The sequence below is a fragment of the Cryptomeria japonica genome, chromosome 9, assembly GCF_030272615.1.
Source record: "Cryptomeria japonica chromosome 9, Sugi_1.0, whole genome shotgun sequence".
NCBI classification, from domain to species: domain Eukaryota; kingdom Viridiplantae; phylum Streptophyta; class Pinopsida; order Cupressales; family Cupressaceae; genus Cryptomeria; species Cryptomeria japonica.
The window spans coordinates 737,570,441-737,586,689 of NC_081413.1; the positions used below are offsets into that span (position 1 = coordinate 737,570,441).

Genomic DNA, 16,249 nt, shown 5'->3' on the forward strand with positions numbered 1-16,249 from the left:
TACACTAGATTATATATACTTCTAAAAAAATAAGTTTTCATTTTTTATTATTTTTTATACAAGTTATGCTCAGCGCACGAACAGATACCAAATTTTTCAGGATGTGGTCACTTCAAAAAATCATAAAAAAACAAATACTCAACGAAAAATTACAAAAAAATACACAATTTCTATATCTCACTCTTACCTATCATTCTACCAAAGTGTTTTTCAAAATACTAAATCTAACTATATATTTTGTGCAGCACACAAAAACAGCTATGTTATGCTTTTTCTGAAAAGTTTAGGAATAGTTTTTCGTGCATGAGAGGTTTGAGCCTCTTAATATTATCCAATTTTAAAAAACTTTAGTAGTTTAGAAGCTAGATTCAAAGTACTACAATTCTTATTCTTTGTTCAACTCTTAGTTTTGAGTGCATGACCTTCAAATAAATAAATAAAAATTTTAAAAAGGTGGCCACTTATACCCCTTTTTGTTCACCATCTTGGTGCACTTACCCTAAAAAACATCTTTAGGAGCCTACTAGATAGAGGGAAATCCTTTCAAAAAATTTAATAACAATCAAGACACTATACCAATGTAGAACTTCAAATAAGCACCAAGAAAAGATAAAAGATGCCTAGAAGATGACCATGATATCTAGTATCTGATGATGCAATGCTAATGCAAGCCTTTGACGCTTGTAATGATGTATGGATCAAATCTTTTTTGTTCTCAAATTGTTAAATCATTTGTGAACCAATAACCTAGGTATGTCCCTTAAATATAAGACCTTGGATGCTCAATTTGAAATGATCTTTGTGGATAACCCAATGAACAATAGTCTCGAGAGTAGTTAAAATAGAATTTTAAAAGAGGAGAATCTATGTATGATGAAGAGAGCAAATCCATGTATGTAATTTAATCTAAGAAAAGAAAAACCTAAAATTTGAATCAATCCAATTCTATGACTGAAATAATAACATAAGAATAATAAATACAAAATTCTAATCATTTATAAACAAATTAAACATCACAATGCTATATTTAAAAAAAAAAAAAGAAGCAAGCATGCACTTTTACCCTAACACTAAAATACTAACATTAATTCTAAACCAAACAAACATTAAAACTAATAAAAAATGCAGTGACTTGTAAAGAGTACATCATCTCGATACTGTCAACAATGTCAGGTTGTCTTAAAAGCCAACTTTAAAATAATTAAACGTAGCTTTCAAAAATCCAAGCCAACTAATCACATGACACAAGAAGATTTCAAATTTGCCGGCTTTACAAGCAAGCGACGTTGTTATTATGCAATCTTTACAATAATTAAATACCAACTTTTAAAAATTTGTCCATCTCCCCACCTGATTTACTTTAGAGGAATTAAAGGAAGAAAAAATGGACGGTGTGTGCCAGGCAATTCCAAGCATATCAACTTTTAAAAGGTGTGACAACATTATTATTATATTGAGGTTGCACACAAAATAAAAAGGCCATGTTTGCTCTGCACTAATTCCACACACATATCTGAAAAATTGCTGCCTTCAATCTCTGCAAATTAGAGCTCTGTACAACTTGTAAGCAATGGCTGCTCACATCAATACATCTGTTGAAGTTCAGGTACATTTATTCATTTTATCTATTCAATTTTTTTAATTTCTTTGAATTGTTTTTTATGTGTGAAAATCTCAATGCTAAAGTTCATAATGATAAAACGGCAATGTAAAACTTGATGGTCACAACAACAACACCACTTAGATCCAATTTTTAAGTTTTTTTATATAAATTAAGTTTAGTTAAATCTTAAAATTTTTATGATCAATCAACAATTGATTTGGGCAATTAAATTGATCCACCATTAACAGTACAGTCAAACTGTTTTCTCTTTCATGCTAATATTACCTGTATTGATCTTCTGTTCTGAGATATTTGTTGGCAGAGGATTGTATTATAATTTCTTATGTTCTCACAGAATCCTTCCATTGAATTTTCTGTTTTCAGATTATTTTTTTGGTCAGATTTTTCTGCTCTGGCCTTTGATTTTCATGTTTGTATTAGCATTGTTGAAAAATCTGACATCTTTTGTTCTCAGAGAATTGTATTGCTAAGAGCTTAGTATTAATTTTTTTTTGGATCCATCAATTAAGGTGTAAGGATTACAGGTCATTCTTTAATTAATAATAGTGGATCCATTAGTTTTTTACTTATTCACAGAGTCCTTTCATTGAATTTTCTTAATCTGTTAATATCTACCATTATTAAAAATTATAAAGTAAGTTTCCTATATAAACCTTTTGTGATTTCCTTCAGTTCTGAATCCTGATCATTAGATTTTAATGTGATCTGCTTTACTGAGATTTATTTATTACAACAGAGAAATGTATTGCTAGGATATTATGGTTTAAATACCAAAGTTTAGATTATTACTTCTAAATTTATCCTCCATATATAAAGATTAACAATGTTGAATTTATTATTTCTGTTTTTAACAGGATTTTGGTTGGATGCAGATTCAGACAGTGGATGTTGTGGATATAGTAAGTGCAAATACACTACATTATGAAGATAAGGTAGTTTGTACTGATGTGACAGAGGTTTCAGTGAAGGAGAATATTAATGTTAATCAACAAATTGAAAATAATGATGTGGCGGACACATCATCAGATGATGATAAGGAAAGGGTGGGGTGGCAGGAAAAAGAAAAGGACGATGTGGTAGAGGGTTCACTAGAAGAGAATGTTATTGTCGAAAATAAAGATGTGATAAATATGTCATCAAGGGATAAGGAGGGGGTGGAGCCACAGGGAAAAGAAAAGGATGTTGTGGTAGAGACTCCGACAAAGAAGAACATTGAAGCTGATGAACAATTTGAAAATAATGATGTAGCAAATACATTATTAGATGATAAAGAGAAGGTAGCGTTGCAAGCAAAAGTAGAAGCAAACGATGAAAATGATAATGATGATGACAAAGAGAAAGTAATTCAGGAGGTATCTGATTCAGCTGATGGCATGGCGTTCCCCATTATAGCAAAAGGAAAAGAAGAAACAAAGATTAAGAAACAAGGTACTTTCAAGATAGTCATAAAATCCATTGGTAGAAAAGTAATGCAAACAGTGAAATATTGGTCAAAAACAACTTCTAAATTTTTTTATTTTTATAAAAAATAAAATCAAAAAATTAGTCAAAAATTGAATACAATAGTAAAGATTTTGTATTGAAGTAAACATTATAAAAAAATGTTGGGTTGCCTTATTATTGCCATATACATGGGCTGTAGATATTATGGCCCTTCAAAGGCTTTTCTTTTTGTGTTTGGAATATGGAAGAGACATATGAATATGTCTATTGTGAGGGAGGCTCCTCTTATGTATGGTTTAAAGTGTATCTTTAATATAAAAGAGATTTGAATTTTTGGAAAGATTTTTTATTTGTATCTTAAATGATATTATTGTAAGTTTTTGTTTTGAAGATTTTTAAAATAAATTAGTTTATAATTTTATATATATAAAAAAATGTTGTATGTTATATTTTTTGTGTATAATTAATGTCAAGATGTATTTTTCAATAGTAATAGGAGATGGAGTGTAATGTCTTGAGTGTCAAAACGCTAATATTTAGATTTTTGAAAATGAACAACACAACATTTATGTATATATGTATTAACTTAAATAAAATAGTTTTAAACTAAAATAAAATAACTTTTAAATAAACAAAATAGATCCAAATTGATGTCTCTCATCATTTCTAGATTCGTAAAAATATAAGTGCTATATAGTAGTTTGTGAAAAAAAAAGTTGAATATAAAAATTAAAAATAGTTATAAATGATTATAAATAAAAATTAAAAACTAGTTATAAATGATAATAAATTAAAATTAAAATATATTTTCTATTTTAATAGTAAGAGTTACATATAAGTATGAATTGTGTAACTAATATTCTATTTATATGCTTAGTCTGTATAAATACATGTATTTGTAAATAGTGTTATGACAAATGTTGCATCTCATTGCAATATAGTTGAAAGCATACTTAGTAGTAATTACTTGACTAACAAATGGTCTAATAACCTTTTTTTTCTAAAATCTATAAATGAAATTTCAAACAAATTATTTTTACTAATGTTAACGGTATGTCACTTATATAAGCACATTTTTTTAATATTAAATGGAGTAATAAATGAAGCTTAAGAAAAATTATAATTAAGTTAATTCTTATGTTGAATGGACTCTTGTTTTTAATGTTTTAGAATTCAAGCAAAAGTCTTATGACAAAAACAAAACAATGGCAAGCGTTTTATAAATTTGTTTCAATAAAATAAATTGATCCTTTAATGGAATTTCTTGCCTATAAATTTTAGCTATGTTTTTATAGAATCTCTATATATAGACACGGTAATTTAAAATGAATACAATATTGTTATTCATTAGAGCTACAATTTGTATAACTTGCAATAGTCACATAAGAACTACAATAAACATCATATTTGCAAATAAAAATACTTCTCTAAAGTTGGAACATGTTCAATGCAACTCCAAATTCACCACTTTTGTCAAGCTAATGGGAAGACTCTCATCAAGATGATCTACTCAAAAGACCGAGCTAGCAAAGCCAAAACTAGATAGCAAATTGATGAACCAAAGAAAGTCTCATGCATAATCTTCTTTAGAATCTAAATTACATCAACTTAAAATATGGCCCATTTTATTATAACATACTCTTCTAACCCTTTAGAAATATCTCTAGAAAAAAATTAAAGAGTTCATCCTAGAAGGAACACTCCCTTCCAATTTACCACTCTTCGTAATGATCTAGCTATCATACTACCTCACATGCTTTTTTAACTTTTTGAGGGACCAATGGTGAAATGGGTGGGTACAAGTAGAACGCTTCTTTCTCTACTACATGAAGTAAGGTAACTAATCTATTTCTCTTTCCTCGACTCTTTTGTTATTTCTATCTGGTCCTTTTAGTTCTTGTTGGCCTTGGTATATGATATGTGGTACCCTTAGATGTAGAAGATAAAATGTCTAGAAGTTATGAAAATTGTTAGAATGACAATAATCCCTCGTGCAATGAGTTTATGGGAGGATATAGTAGAGAAAAAGGTTAAGGCCATAGAAGAGAATATGTCACTTGTTATAAATTAATGATTTAGGACATTATGTGAATGATTGTAGGGAGGAAAAGAAGAAAAACGATGGGTTTTATAATAATTTGAACCATGATTTATTTGGTTGCCCAAGAGCTACATAGTATTATAAGAATAGCTAGACTCCTACGAAGGGTGAAGAATTTTCCAAACCTAATGTGTCAAGAGGGACCAAGATTATAATATGAATCCCTAAGGATAACCCTTTAAATGACCATATGTTCTAAAGGGTAGAGATTGATAAGGAGAAACAAAAAATAGAAAACCATCTAACATAACAACGATAGCTAGGTGAATAATTCTTGAAAATAAAGAATTATTAAGAAAAAAAGAAGACAAAATAAAAATAAAATAAAATAGTAGCGGTGAAAATACTATAAGAGAATCAATTATAAATGAAATAGGATAAGAAGATATGGATTATTTCCCTACTAGTAATTTGGTCATGAATTGATAGTATATAAAGCCACCAAATTTTTTAGATAGTAATAGGAGAAGGAAAATTACCATAAAACTTGCTTTTCAAAAAAAGGAAGCACTGATAGTGAAGGAACTAAAATATTTTGTGGAAGAAGAAAACATATTACACAAAACTTAGGTAGCTCAATAAAGCATTAGAATAAGCATTGGGAACCATTGAAACACAAGTAAGGAATGCTAGTTCACAACCACCAGAAGATATAAAAAGCATAGATTCTTCTAATAGATGTGAATATTTATAGGAGATGGATGAGGAAAGCATGGGTAGATCTAGGTGTTGATGTGAGAATAATTTGCAAGAAAGTTTGGGAAGATCTAGGAAGAACAATATTGTATGAAACATAGTACAACATCATGTTGGTAGCTAGTTTACTAAGAAATATCAAAGGGGGCCATGCATAAATATAAAAGTTGACCTCTTAGGAATAACAAGGACAACATACTTTTAAGTGCTCAAAATGAAGGAACCCTTTAGTTTTCAACTTAGAGTGTTTTATAGATAATGAGGGAGACTTGTTTCACTCTAAAAAAGAGGAATTGTTTATCCATGATGAGGATAGGCTAGTTCACATAGCCTTATATACTAATATGAGTAGTGTATACAAAGTAGAAGTTGCACAAGAAGAAGATGTGGGGAATGAATAAAATTATAAAGGCCTACACTCATTAGAGAAAATTCTTATGATAAAAATAGATAATGATTTGAACATAGAGGGGAAGACTAATTTATATAAGAATTTTTTCATAGTTTTAATAGTGAATATATGATAGAATCCTAGGTACTCAATGCAGTATAAATAAGTTCTATAAGAGTTTTAGGGGTTAGGAAAGTGAATAACCTTAGAAAAATTTATAAAATGGAGAACAATAACACAAAAGGAACAATTTTATTTCACAGCTAATAGAAAATAATCACAAAATAACATAGGAATACATGTAATAACATTGTAACACCTTGGGATTCATTTCATTACAAGAAGATATTCTTTATCAAGTTACCTCACTATTCTGGGTTAGGGGAGTTAGTAAGAAACCAAGAGGCTATGGAAAAAATATTTGAAAGGGAGGAACTTAGAAAGGAACCTTTGGATGATACATTAGTATGTAGTGTGGCAACATGGTGGAACAATAATATAATCCTAACATACCAACTTGGAAAGTATTAACAATGGCAATAAAAAATAGATACTAAGAGGAACAAGGGCAATCAAACTATATGAGAGAATACAATCACCACTAACCTCGAGGAACATAATCAACAATTCATGTAAATATGGGATGGAGAGCAATAATATAATGAAAGACTACAAGTACAACTATTTTATTGGACACTGTCTCCAATCATCAAAGATTTGTACACAAACCAAGAATAGAGAGGAGAAACAAGAAAGTGAAAAAAGACTAAAGAATATTTTTATACAAAATTCAAATTTACCAACCCAAACAAATAATTTGATAATCTTCTACAAAGAATGAAATGAATAATTGCCCTTTGAGTAGAAGTTCTAAATTGTTGGGAAAAGGTGTGCTACACACGTTGTATAATATTTGTAATGTAAAATTAATATTTTACCTAGGGAATATAGGTATGCATGCATAACACAGATTAGGCATTGTTGGGACCACTTTTTATGTTGGATGTAACATCGGGGTACATATATAATATGGGTAGCACATTGGTATTTAATATTTAATATTGACATTTAACTTAGTACCAAAAGAGAAAACTTAGCATCAAAATTAAATGAGGGAGGCGTGGTTTAGTAAGATTGTGGTATCAGTAAAATGGTTTATGTAACACCGCTTGGTGGTTTTGTGCAAGCTTGTTACTATGAAATAAAATATACGAGTAGCTTTTGAGTTTGGATATCATAACCTTTGACCCTTTGGCTAAGGTTGATTGAGCTCTCCTAGAGAGTGTATATGTGAAGCATGGCATGGGATGTGTGGTTACACAATTGCCTATTATGCTTAGATACATGGAGAATGTATTCGAGGATCTTGATGTTTCACGGGGTGTATTATAATGTTCTGTTATTGAATAATACATCAACTGTGGATGGCTTTGGCCACTTGTTTTTCTCCTCAATATTTTTTCAGAAGTATATGTTGTTTCTGCTTGATGGTATGTTTGTATATTATTTTCTATGGTATATTTTAAATACTTCTTTCATATTTTAGTCTTATGGAGCTATGTGGAAATATTTTTATTACTAAATATTTCTTCCATTTGGTATTAAAGCCTAGTTGTCAAGTTGTGGTCCAAGGAGATATCCCTAGTTATTGTTAGGAAAAGGTGTGTTGTACATCTTGAATAATATTATAGAATAATTCAATATTACTTGCGGTACACGTAAGAGACCTAGGGATTTGTGAATCACATGGGATTAGCATTCTTGGGGCCACTTTATTTGATGTATGTACTATTGGATTAAATAATTAAATATGGGGTTGCACATTAGAAAAATATTTGATATTAGGAAAACTCAATACCAAAAAGTAAATGTGAGGTGTAGTGTCGTAAATTGTATCCGCATACAATTTTGTCCTCACCTAGATCTCACTTTGGTGCTTTGACGTCTGATGCTCAATGTCTTTCATAACTCTGCTCATACCACCTATCAATATTTCATTTTTATCACCTTCACTGTCTCCCCCTCATGCTAGGGTCTTGATACTCGAGACTAGGGCATTGGGCACCCTGGTCCTCCTAATCAAGATCCATTTTGGGTCCCCACAATAGTCACTTCATGTGAGCAGAAAAAATTGATCTCATGTCGGCCTACTCTGGAAATTTTATTAATTTTTGGGCTATCAAGTATAAAAGGAGGTCTACCCCTCTCATTTCAAACCTAACCTCACTCTAGATCTCAATTACACTCTAGAAAATACAAGTGAGCAACAATCGGTCATTCACCAAGCATTTGAGCAAAAGTGAAGTCAAGTGTATGCATTCAAGATGGCATCCATAACCAACCTTCTTTGAAGACATTCCACATGAAACCCTGAAACTCCTGCATGAGGATCAAACAAAACTTCATAAAGGTATATTTCATTATCAACATTATTACTTTGCATCCGACCTTTCCCTCAAAAGGAAATCACTTTGTATCATTTTCCATTTCAATATGTAGCATCCTAAATTGTACTCCCTTACAATTTTATCCTCACTTAGGGCTCTCACTTTGGCTTTTGTCCTCTAAGGCCCAATTGAAGCTCTGATTATGCTCACACCATGTATCAACTCAACTTTTCACTATCAACATTTCTCTCCCCTTAATCCTAGGACCCTGATATCAAGGACTAGGGTGCTAAGCGTCATGGTCCTCTCAATTAGGGCCCATTTTGGGGCCTCATAATGGTAACTCAATTTGAATGGGAACCTAGATCATGTGTCGGCTTGTGTCAAAAAAATAATTTGGTTTTCGACTGGCATGTATAAAAGGAGGTCTACCCCTCTCATTTTGATATAGGACATTCATAATTCAAATTCATATCCACTCAAGAGAGGGAAATTGAGATCCCAACAAATCCAAGTGAGCAAGAAATCAATGTTCTTTCAAGCATTGGAGCATAAGTAAAGTCAAAATTCAAGCATGGAGATGAAATTCTGATGCACGAGCATCCCTGGTTCTTGGCAATCTTGCATCAACCAAAAACATTTTCCTTTTAGTTTGTTTCTTGTTTTGCAGTTTTAGTATTTCTTTCAGCATTTCATTATGTTTTCTCATCGAATGTTGCAGAGTTAGATTTGGTTCGTGGACATGTTCATCATTCATATCCTTGGTCCGTGGGACGTTTGGATCTTTTTTTGACAAGTTATCACTTCTGGAACATTGGACAATTTTATTTCCTATGTACCGGAGCCACTGGACCTATTTACTATTGGAGATTCTTGCAGATATTTCTCGTAGCTTGTGGAGCTTGATTTTGTTGTTTCCAACGTTCCTTGGTTCGTGGTCGACCTTCCTTTTGGGTCTACACATCATTCTATGTTTTTTCCGAAGGGATTCCTTGGCGGTGGCCAACCTTGTGTTCTACACGTTTCATTTTTCATTCTTTGGTGTTTGTTCCTTCTTGGGCCGACATGGATCATCTTGGAGCTTGTATTTCATATAAATCATTGTATTGGTACTTCTAGAATCAAGGAAGAGAATATATCAAAGATAGAAGAAAAATCATAAGACTTAGAGATCCAGAGTTGGCTCGCATTCTTTCTTGAGCTCAAATACTGTGTAGTCAGGCCCATGAGCCGAATCTATGAGCCTAGATATTGCCGAATGATATAATAAAGACCGATTATGCATTGCCTCCATCACATTGTGTTGTTTGTGTTGTGTTTCATTTGTTGAATGGTTCAGATTGTTCTCTTGAAGGACCCTCCTAACCATGACTGCACCAAGTGGTATCAGAGCAAGATTTCACTTCAGAGATTGCGGAGTCCTATAAGATTTTTTTGTAGGGTTGCAGAATTGAGGATCCAACCCATAGTTGCAGAGGACTTGCATGAACATGACTCAAAGAAATGCTAGAGGTGGTGGAGCGCATGGGAATGCAGACCTTGTTGTGATGGAAATGTTGAGAGGAAATGCAACCCAATTAGAAGCTCTTGAAACGGCCCAGAGACGAGGTCGACATGTTGAAGATGTGAGTGATTATGAAGAAGAAGTTGAGGCGAGAGAAGTAGTAGCAAATCAACTATAAATTGACCTGAAAGAAGAAATATTCTTGAGGGTTTTAAGTAAAAAGAACACCAAACCACATTTTACCCCACCAAATTATGATGGCAAGTTGGATTCAGATGAATTGATGGATTGGATCACGAAGATGGAAAAGTATTTTGATTTTGAGAACACCGCGGAGGATCGGAAGGTGAAATATGTCTGTACTAGGTTGAAGGGTCATGCATCTCTTTGGTGGGAACATTTGCAAGTAGACCGACAAAGGAGAGGTAAAGAAAAGATCAAATTGTGGGAGCAGATGGTTAATAAATTGAAATTGAAGTTCTTACCTGCCAACTATCAAGTGAATTTGTTCTAGAAGTTGCAGAACCTGAAGTAGAAGGAATCTACTATGAAGCAGTATACCAAAGAATTATACGAGCTAAACATCAGATTCAGACACACTGATGATGAGATTGAACAAGTTTCTTGATATTTGAATGGATTGTGGATGTCAATACAAGATGAACTCAGTTTGATCAAGTTGTAGAGTCTTGAAGAAGCTTATCAATATGCCTTGAAGGCGGAAGATAAGTTGAATAAAAAACCTGAGAAAAAGCAATGAGGAAGAGGCGAAAGATTTCAGAGAGGAAGATCTTGTACCTAAGGTCGAGGACTCGTTAGCCTAGATGGTAGTTCATACTAGAGAGATGATAGAAAATTTTACCAGAAGAAAGAAAATGAAGGTTACCGAAATGAGGGTTATGGAATAGAAGACATAAGACAAGAAAAGAGAGTTTTTAGAGGAACCTTCTTTAAATAAGGAGGAGAAGGACATTGTGTTTTTTAATACAACAAGACAGAGAACCGTGGAAGAGCAACCTTAGTAGAAGAAGAAATTCCCGAATCAGGTAATGGACCAAAGGATGGAGAGTTGTCGATGATGAGGACAACATTATATCATACCGGATGAGAGCAAGAGCCCTTGCAGAGGAAGAATTTTTTCAAAACAAGATGCAAAGTAGCCAGTAAGTGTTGTAAAGTTATAATTGACAGTGGTAGTACTTATAACCTTATTTCGGAAGAAATGGTGACTAAGTTGAATTTGGAGAGACTGAAACACCCTAAGCCCAATCAAATAACATGAATTCAAGATGAGCATAAGGTATTAGTATGTGAACAATGTTTGGTAAAATTGAAGATTGGAGCTTATCATGATGAAGTTTTGTGTGATATTATGCCTATGGATGTATGTCATATCTTTTTGGGTAGACCTTGGCAATATGATAGACAAGAAATGCACGATGGAAGAAGGAATATATACACTATTGTGGCTAACGGGGAGAAACAAATCTTGTTGCCTTTGGAGGAACCTTTGACGAGTGAAGTGTGTATTAATGCTAGAATTTTTCTGGTTGATGGAAGGAAATTCCTTGATAGGATGAGACATGAGAATATGTGTTTCGCCTTAGTTCCTAAGAAGACTGAGAATTTGGAGCATGAAGAAGAAGAACCAGAGGAGACAAAAGAGTTGTTGACAGACTATGAAGATATTATTTCAAATAATGTACATGATGGATTACCTCCTATGAGAAGTATCAATCATTGCATGGACCTAATTCCCGGAGCTAGTTTGCCTAATAAAGTAGGACACCGGATGACACCGGCAGAGAATGAGGATTTGAATAGACAAGTGCAGGAGTTGTTGAAGAAAGGTTTGATCAGAGAGAGTTTGACTCGTTGTGCATTTCCAACAGTGTTAGAACCTAAGAAGAATGGAGAATGAAGGATGTGTACTGGCTCTAGATAAATAAACAATATCACAGTCAAATATTGATTCTCTTTGCCTAGTATGGATGGCATAATGGATTGTTTGAGTGGAGCCAGATATTATACAAAGATAGACTTGAAGAGTGGATACCACTAGATCATAATTAGAAAAGGAGATGAGTGGAAGATAGCATTCAAGACAAACGAAGGATTGTATGAATGGTTGGTGATGTCTTTTGGACTGACTAATGCACCGAGTACTTTCATGAGATTGATGAATGAGGTATTGAAGAAATTTTTTGGGTAAGTTTGTTATTGTGTACTTGGATGACATCTTGATTTTTGGTAAGACAAAGGAGGAGCATATGTTGCATGTGAGACAAGTTTTGCATAGGTTGGGAGAAGAGAAGTTGTTGATAAACATTAAGAAGTGCAGTTTCATGAAGGAAGAAAAGTTTTTTTGGGATTTCTGATATCTACGGTTGGATTGAAGATGGATCTTGAGATTGTAAGATCAATTGATGATTGACCTACACCGGAGATCATTGGAGAGCTAAGATCATTTCATGGGTTGGCTAGTTTCTACCAAAATTTCAGTTTAATTTGGAGCCCTATGACTAAGATAATGAGAGGAGATAGGAAGGATTTCAAGTGGACACCAGAATAGAGTTGTTGAAGCAGAAGGTAACAAAAAAACCTGTGTTGGATTTACCGGATTTCAACAAAGTCTTTCAAGTGAATTGTGGTGCAAGTGGGAATGCAATTGGAGCAGTGTTGAGTCAAGAGAGAAGACCAACAACTTATTTCAATGAGAAATTGAATGATGTAAGGAGGAGGTATTCAATATATGATTAGGAGTTTTATGCCATAATTCAAGCATTGAAGAAGTGGAGACATTATTTTCTGACTAAGGAGTTTGTGTTGTATATCGATCATCAAGCTTTACAATATTTCAACAGTCAAAGTAAGTTGAATCAAAGGCACATGAGATGGGTAGAGTACTTGCAAAGTTATACATTTGTTTTGAACTATAGAAGTGGAAAGTCAAATAAAGTTGTTGATGCCCTGAAAAGAAGGAGGAATTTGCTGACAGAGATGAGAATAGAAGTATTGGGTTTTGGAGAATTGAAGAACTTGTATGAGGATGACCCAGACTTTGCAGAATCTTGGAGATCTTACATAGAACTTATTGCAGTAGATAGGAGAAAGTGGTTGGATTATTTCATTCATGAGGAGATGTTGTTTAGAGGAAATCAATTTTGTATACCCCAGAGCTTTATGAGAGAAAATCTGATAAAGGAGAAGCATAGTGGAGGATTAGTCAGACACTTTGGAGTAGATAAGACAACAACCTTGGTAAGCGAGAATTGCTTTTGGGCTCAGATTCATAAGGATGTTAGGAAATTTGTTTAGAGCTGTAGGATTTGTCAACTAGCAAAAGGTAGTAGTCAGAATGTTGGATTGTATAAGCCTTTGCCAGTTATGGAGAGACCTTGGGAAGACATAAGCATGGATTTCATACTTGGATTACCTAAAACACAAAGAGGAAATGATTCTATATTTGTGGTGGTAGATATATTCTCAAAGATGGCATATTTCATACCTTGTAAGAAGACAACAGATGTTGTGCATGTAGTTGACCTATTTTTCAAGGAGGTGGTAAGATTACATGGATTGCCTAAGAGCATAGTTTTAGACAGAGACACTAAGTTTGTTGAATACTTTTGGAGAACACTTTGGAAGAAGATGAAGAAATGTTTGAAATTCAGTTCTACTTTTCACCCACAGATTGATGGACAAACTGAAGTAGTAAACAGGAGTTTGGGAAACTTGTATGCTTAGTTGGAGAGAAAACTGGAAGTCGTGATTTAATTCTTTCACAAGCAAAGTTTGCCTACAATATTTTAGTAAATAGGAGTACCGAAAGAACACCATTTGAGATTGTTACTGGAGTACACCCTAGAGGCATATTAGAACTTAGAAACATCGATAATGAGGACAAGCAGAGTGCAAAAGCGGAATTATTTGCAGAACAAATGAAGGCAGTACATACTCAAATTAAACAACATTTGGAGGATATGAACAGTAGATATAAGGATATAGCAGATGAAAAGAGGAGACATAAAGAATTCTAAGTTGGAGATGAAGTGATGGTGTATCTGAGAAAAGAAAGATTCCCATTTGGTACTTATAATAAGTTGAAGATGAGGAAATTTGGACCTTGCAAGATCTTGAGGAAATTTAGTTGTGAAAATGCATATGAAGTGGAGTTATCGGATACTTTGGGTATTTCACTTGTATTCAACATTGCAGACTTGTATCAGTATCATGAGACAAAATTCAATGAAGACAATGCAATAGACTTGGAGAAGCATATACCCCAAAAGGTACCGGACCAGATTGAAGAAATTTTGGATAGTAGAATTGGGCGTAGCACTCGCAGCAAGCAGTATAGAGAGTATCTTATGAAGTGGAAAGGCATACTAGTTGAAGATTCATCGTGGATTTCTTAAGATGAGGTGGACTGTCTTGGTTTTCCTTTAGCCCCGGTAAAGTGAGAGACTCACTTTTCAATCAACCCCAGATGTCTGATGCAGGAGCATCCCTAGTTCTTGGGAATCTTGCATCAACCAAAAATATTTTCCTTTCAGTTTGTTTCTTGTTTTGCAATTTCAATATTTCTTTCAGCATTTCATAATGTTTTCTCATTGGATGTTGCAGAGATGGATTTGGTTAGTGGACATGTTCATCATTCTTTTCCTTGGTTTGCGGGACGTTTAGATATTTTTTCGGCAAGTTATCACTTCCGGAATATGGAAAGTTTTATTTCTTGTGTACCAAAGTCGCCTAGACCTATTTACTATTGGAGATTCTTGTGGATATTTCTCGGAGCTTGTGGAGCTTGACTTTGTTTTTTCCAACGTTCCTTGGTTTGTGGCCGACCTTCCTTTTGGGTCCACACATCATTCTTGTTGTTTCCAAATGGATTCCTTGGTGAAGGTCGACCTTGTGTTCTACACATTTCATTTTTCATTCTTCAGTGTTTGTTCCTTCTTGGGTTGACGTGGATCATCTTGGAGCTTGTATTTCATATAAATCATTGTATTTGTGCTTCTAGAATCAAGGAAGATATAATATATCAAAGATATAATAAAAATCATAAGACTTAGAGATCTGGAGTTGGCTCGCATTCTTGCCTGAGCCTAGATACTATGTAGTGAGGCCTGTGAGCCAAATCTGTGACCCCAGATGTTGTCGACAGTTTGTAATTGAAATCTATGATAAAATAAAGATTGATTCTGCATTGCCTCCATCACATTGTGTTGTTTGTGTTGTGTTTCATTTGTTGCACAGTTTGGATTGTTCTCTTTGAGGACCCTCCTAACCATGATTACACCACATACATGTCCTATGTTTTATGAAGACTATCTACATGAAACCCTAATTCCCTATGAAGACAAACAAAACTTCATTAAAAGGTATATCATTAGTGTTTTAGATATTTTCATCCTTCCCCTCAAAAGGAAAGCATTTCCATTACAATACTTTATTTATATTTCAATTTTTTTATTTCATGGCTAATTCCAAAACCAAGGTTTGACCTAAGGAAAACCTTTATTCCAACCATTTCCCCCTTTTCACTGTCTGCAAGAATAGGTACACAGTTGCATTTCGGAGCAACGACAAGATTCGCAGAGACGAACAAGTTCCCTTTTGGACGGTAAAAAGTTTGGAGGACCAAGGCGACCACCATCACGGTCCTCACAATTCAGGCTGAATTTCAGGGAATAGATCTTAACCTTCATCTATTACTTAGATCCAAATTTATGGCTCCATTTGACGATTTTAGCTCACTATTTATGCATAATTGCTTCAATATCCATACATTTACCCTAATTTTAGTATCTTCAGTTAATTCAATTCAATTTAAGGGAAATAAGAGTCTCCGCTTAGGAAAATAGGAATCTGATTAGAATCTAGATCTATTGAATTCCATATTTCCCTAATGTAATTGTCCCTAAGAAAAAATTAGTCATTTTACTACATGTAATAGTGAAATCTTTCTTTTTCACCAACACACAATTTTAAGGTTAATTCCTAAACCGAGGTTTGACCTAAGGCAAACCCTTATGCCCAACATATTTCCCTCTCTTTCTGTGTGCAAGAAAAGTGCAAGATCTATACTTGGGAATTTCGG

At 33.5% G+C, this 16,249-nt stretch overlaps 1 protein-coding gene across 1 annotated transcript; it reads left to right on the top strand.

Annotated features, from left to right (window-relative positions):
* The first annotated feature begins 1,496 nt into the window (after positions 1-1,496).
* On the top strand, positions 1,497-3,331 carry LOC131038711 (uncharacterized). Its single transcript, XM_057971240.2, has 2 exons — positions 1,497-1,606; positions 2,497-3,331. Exons 1-2 carry the CDS (start codon positions 1,571-1,573, stop codon positions 3,154-3,156), a joined length of 696 nt encoding a protein of 231 aa, XP_057827223.2. The 5' UTR covers positions 1,497-1,570; the 3' UTR covers positions 3,157-3,331.
* The last annotated feature ends 12,918 nt before the right edge of the window (positions 3,332-16,249 follow it).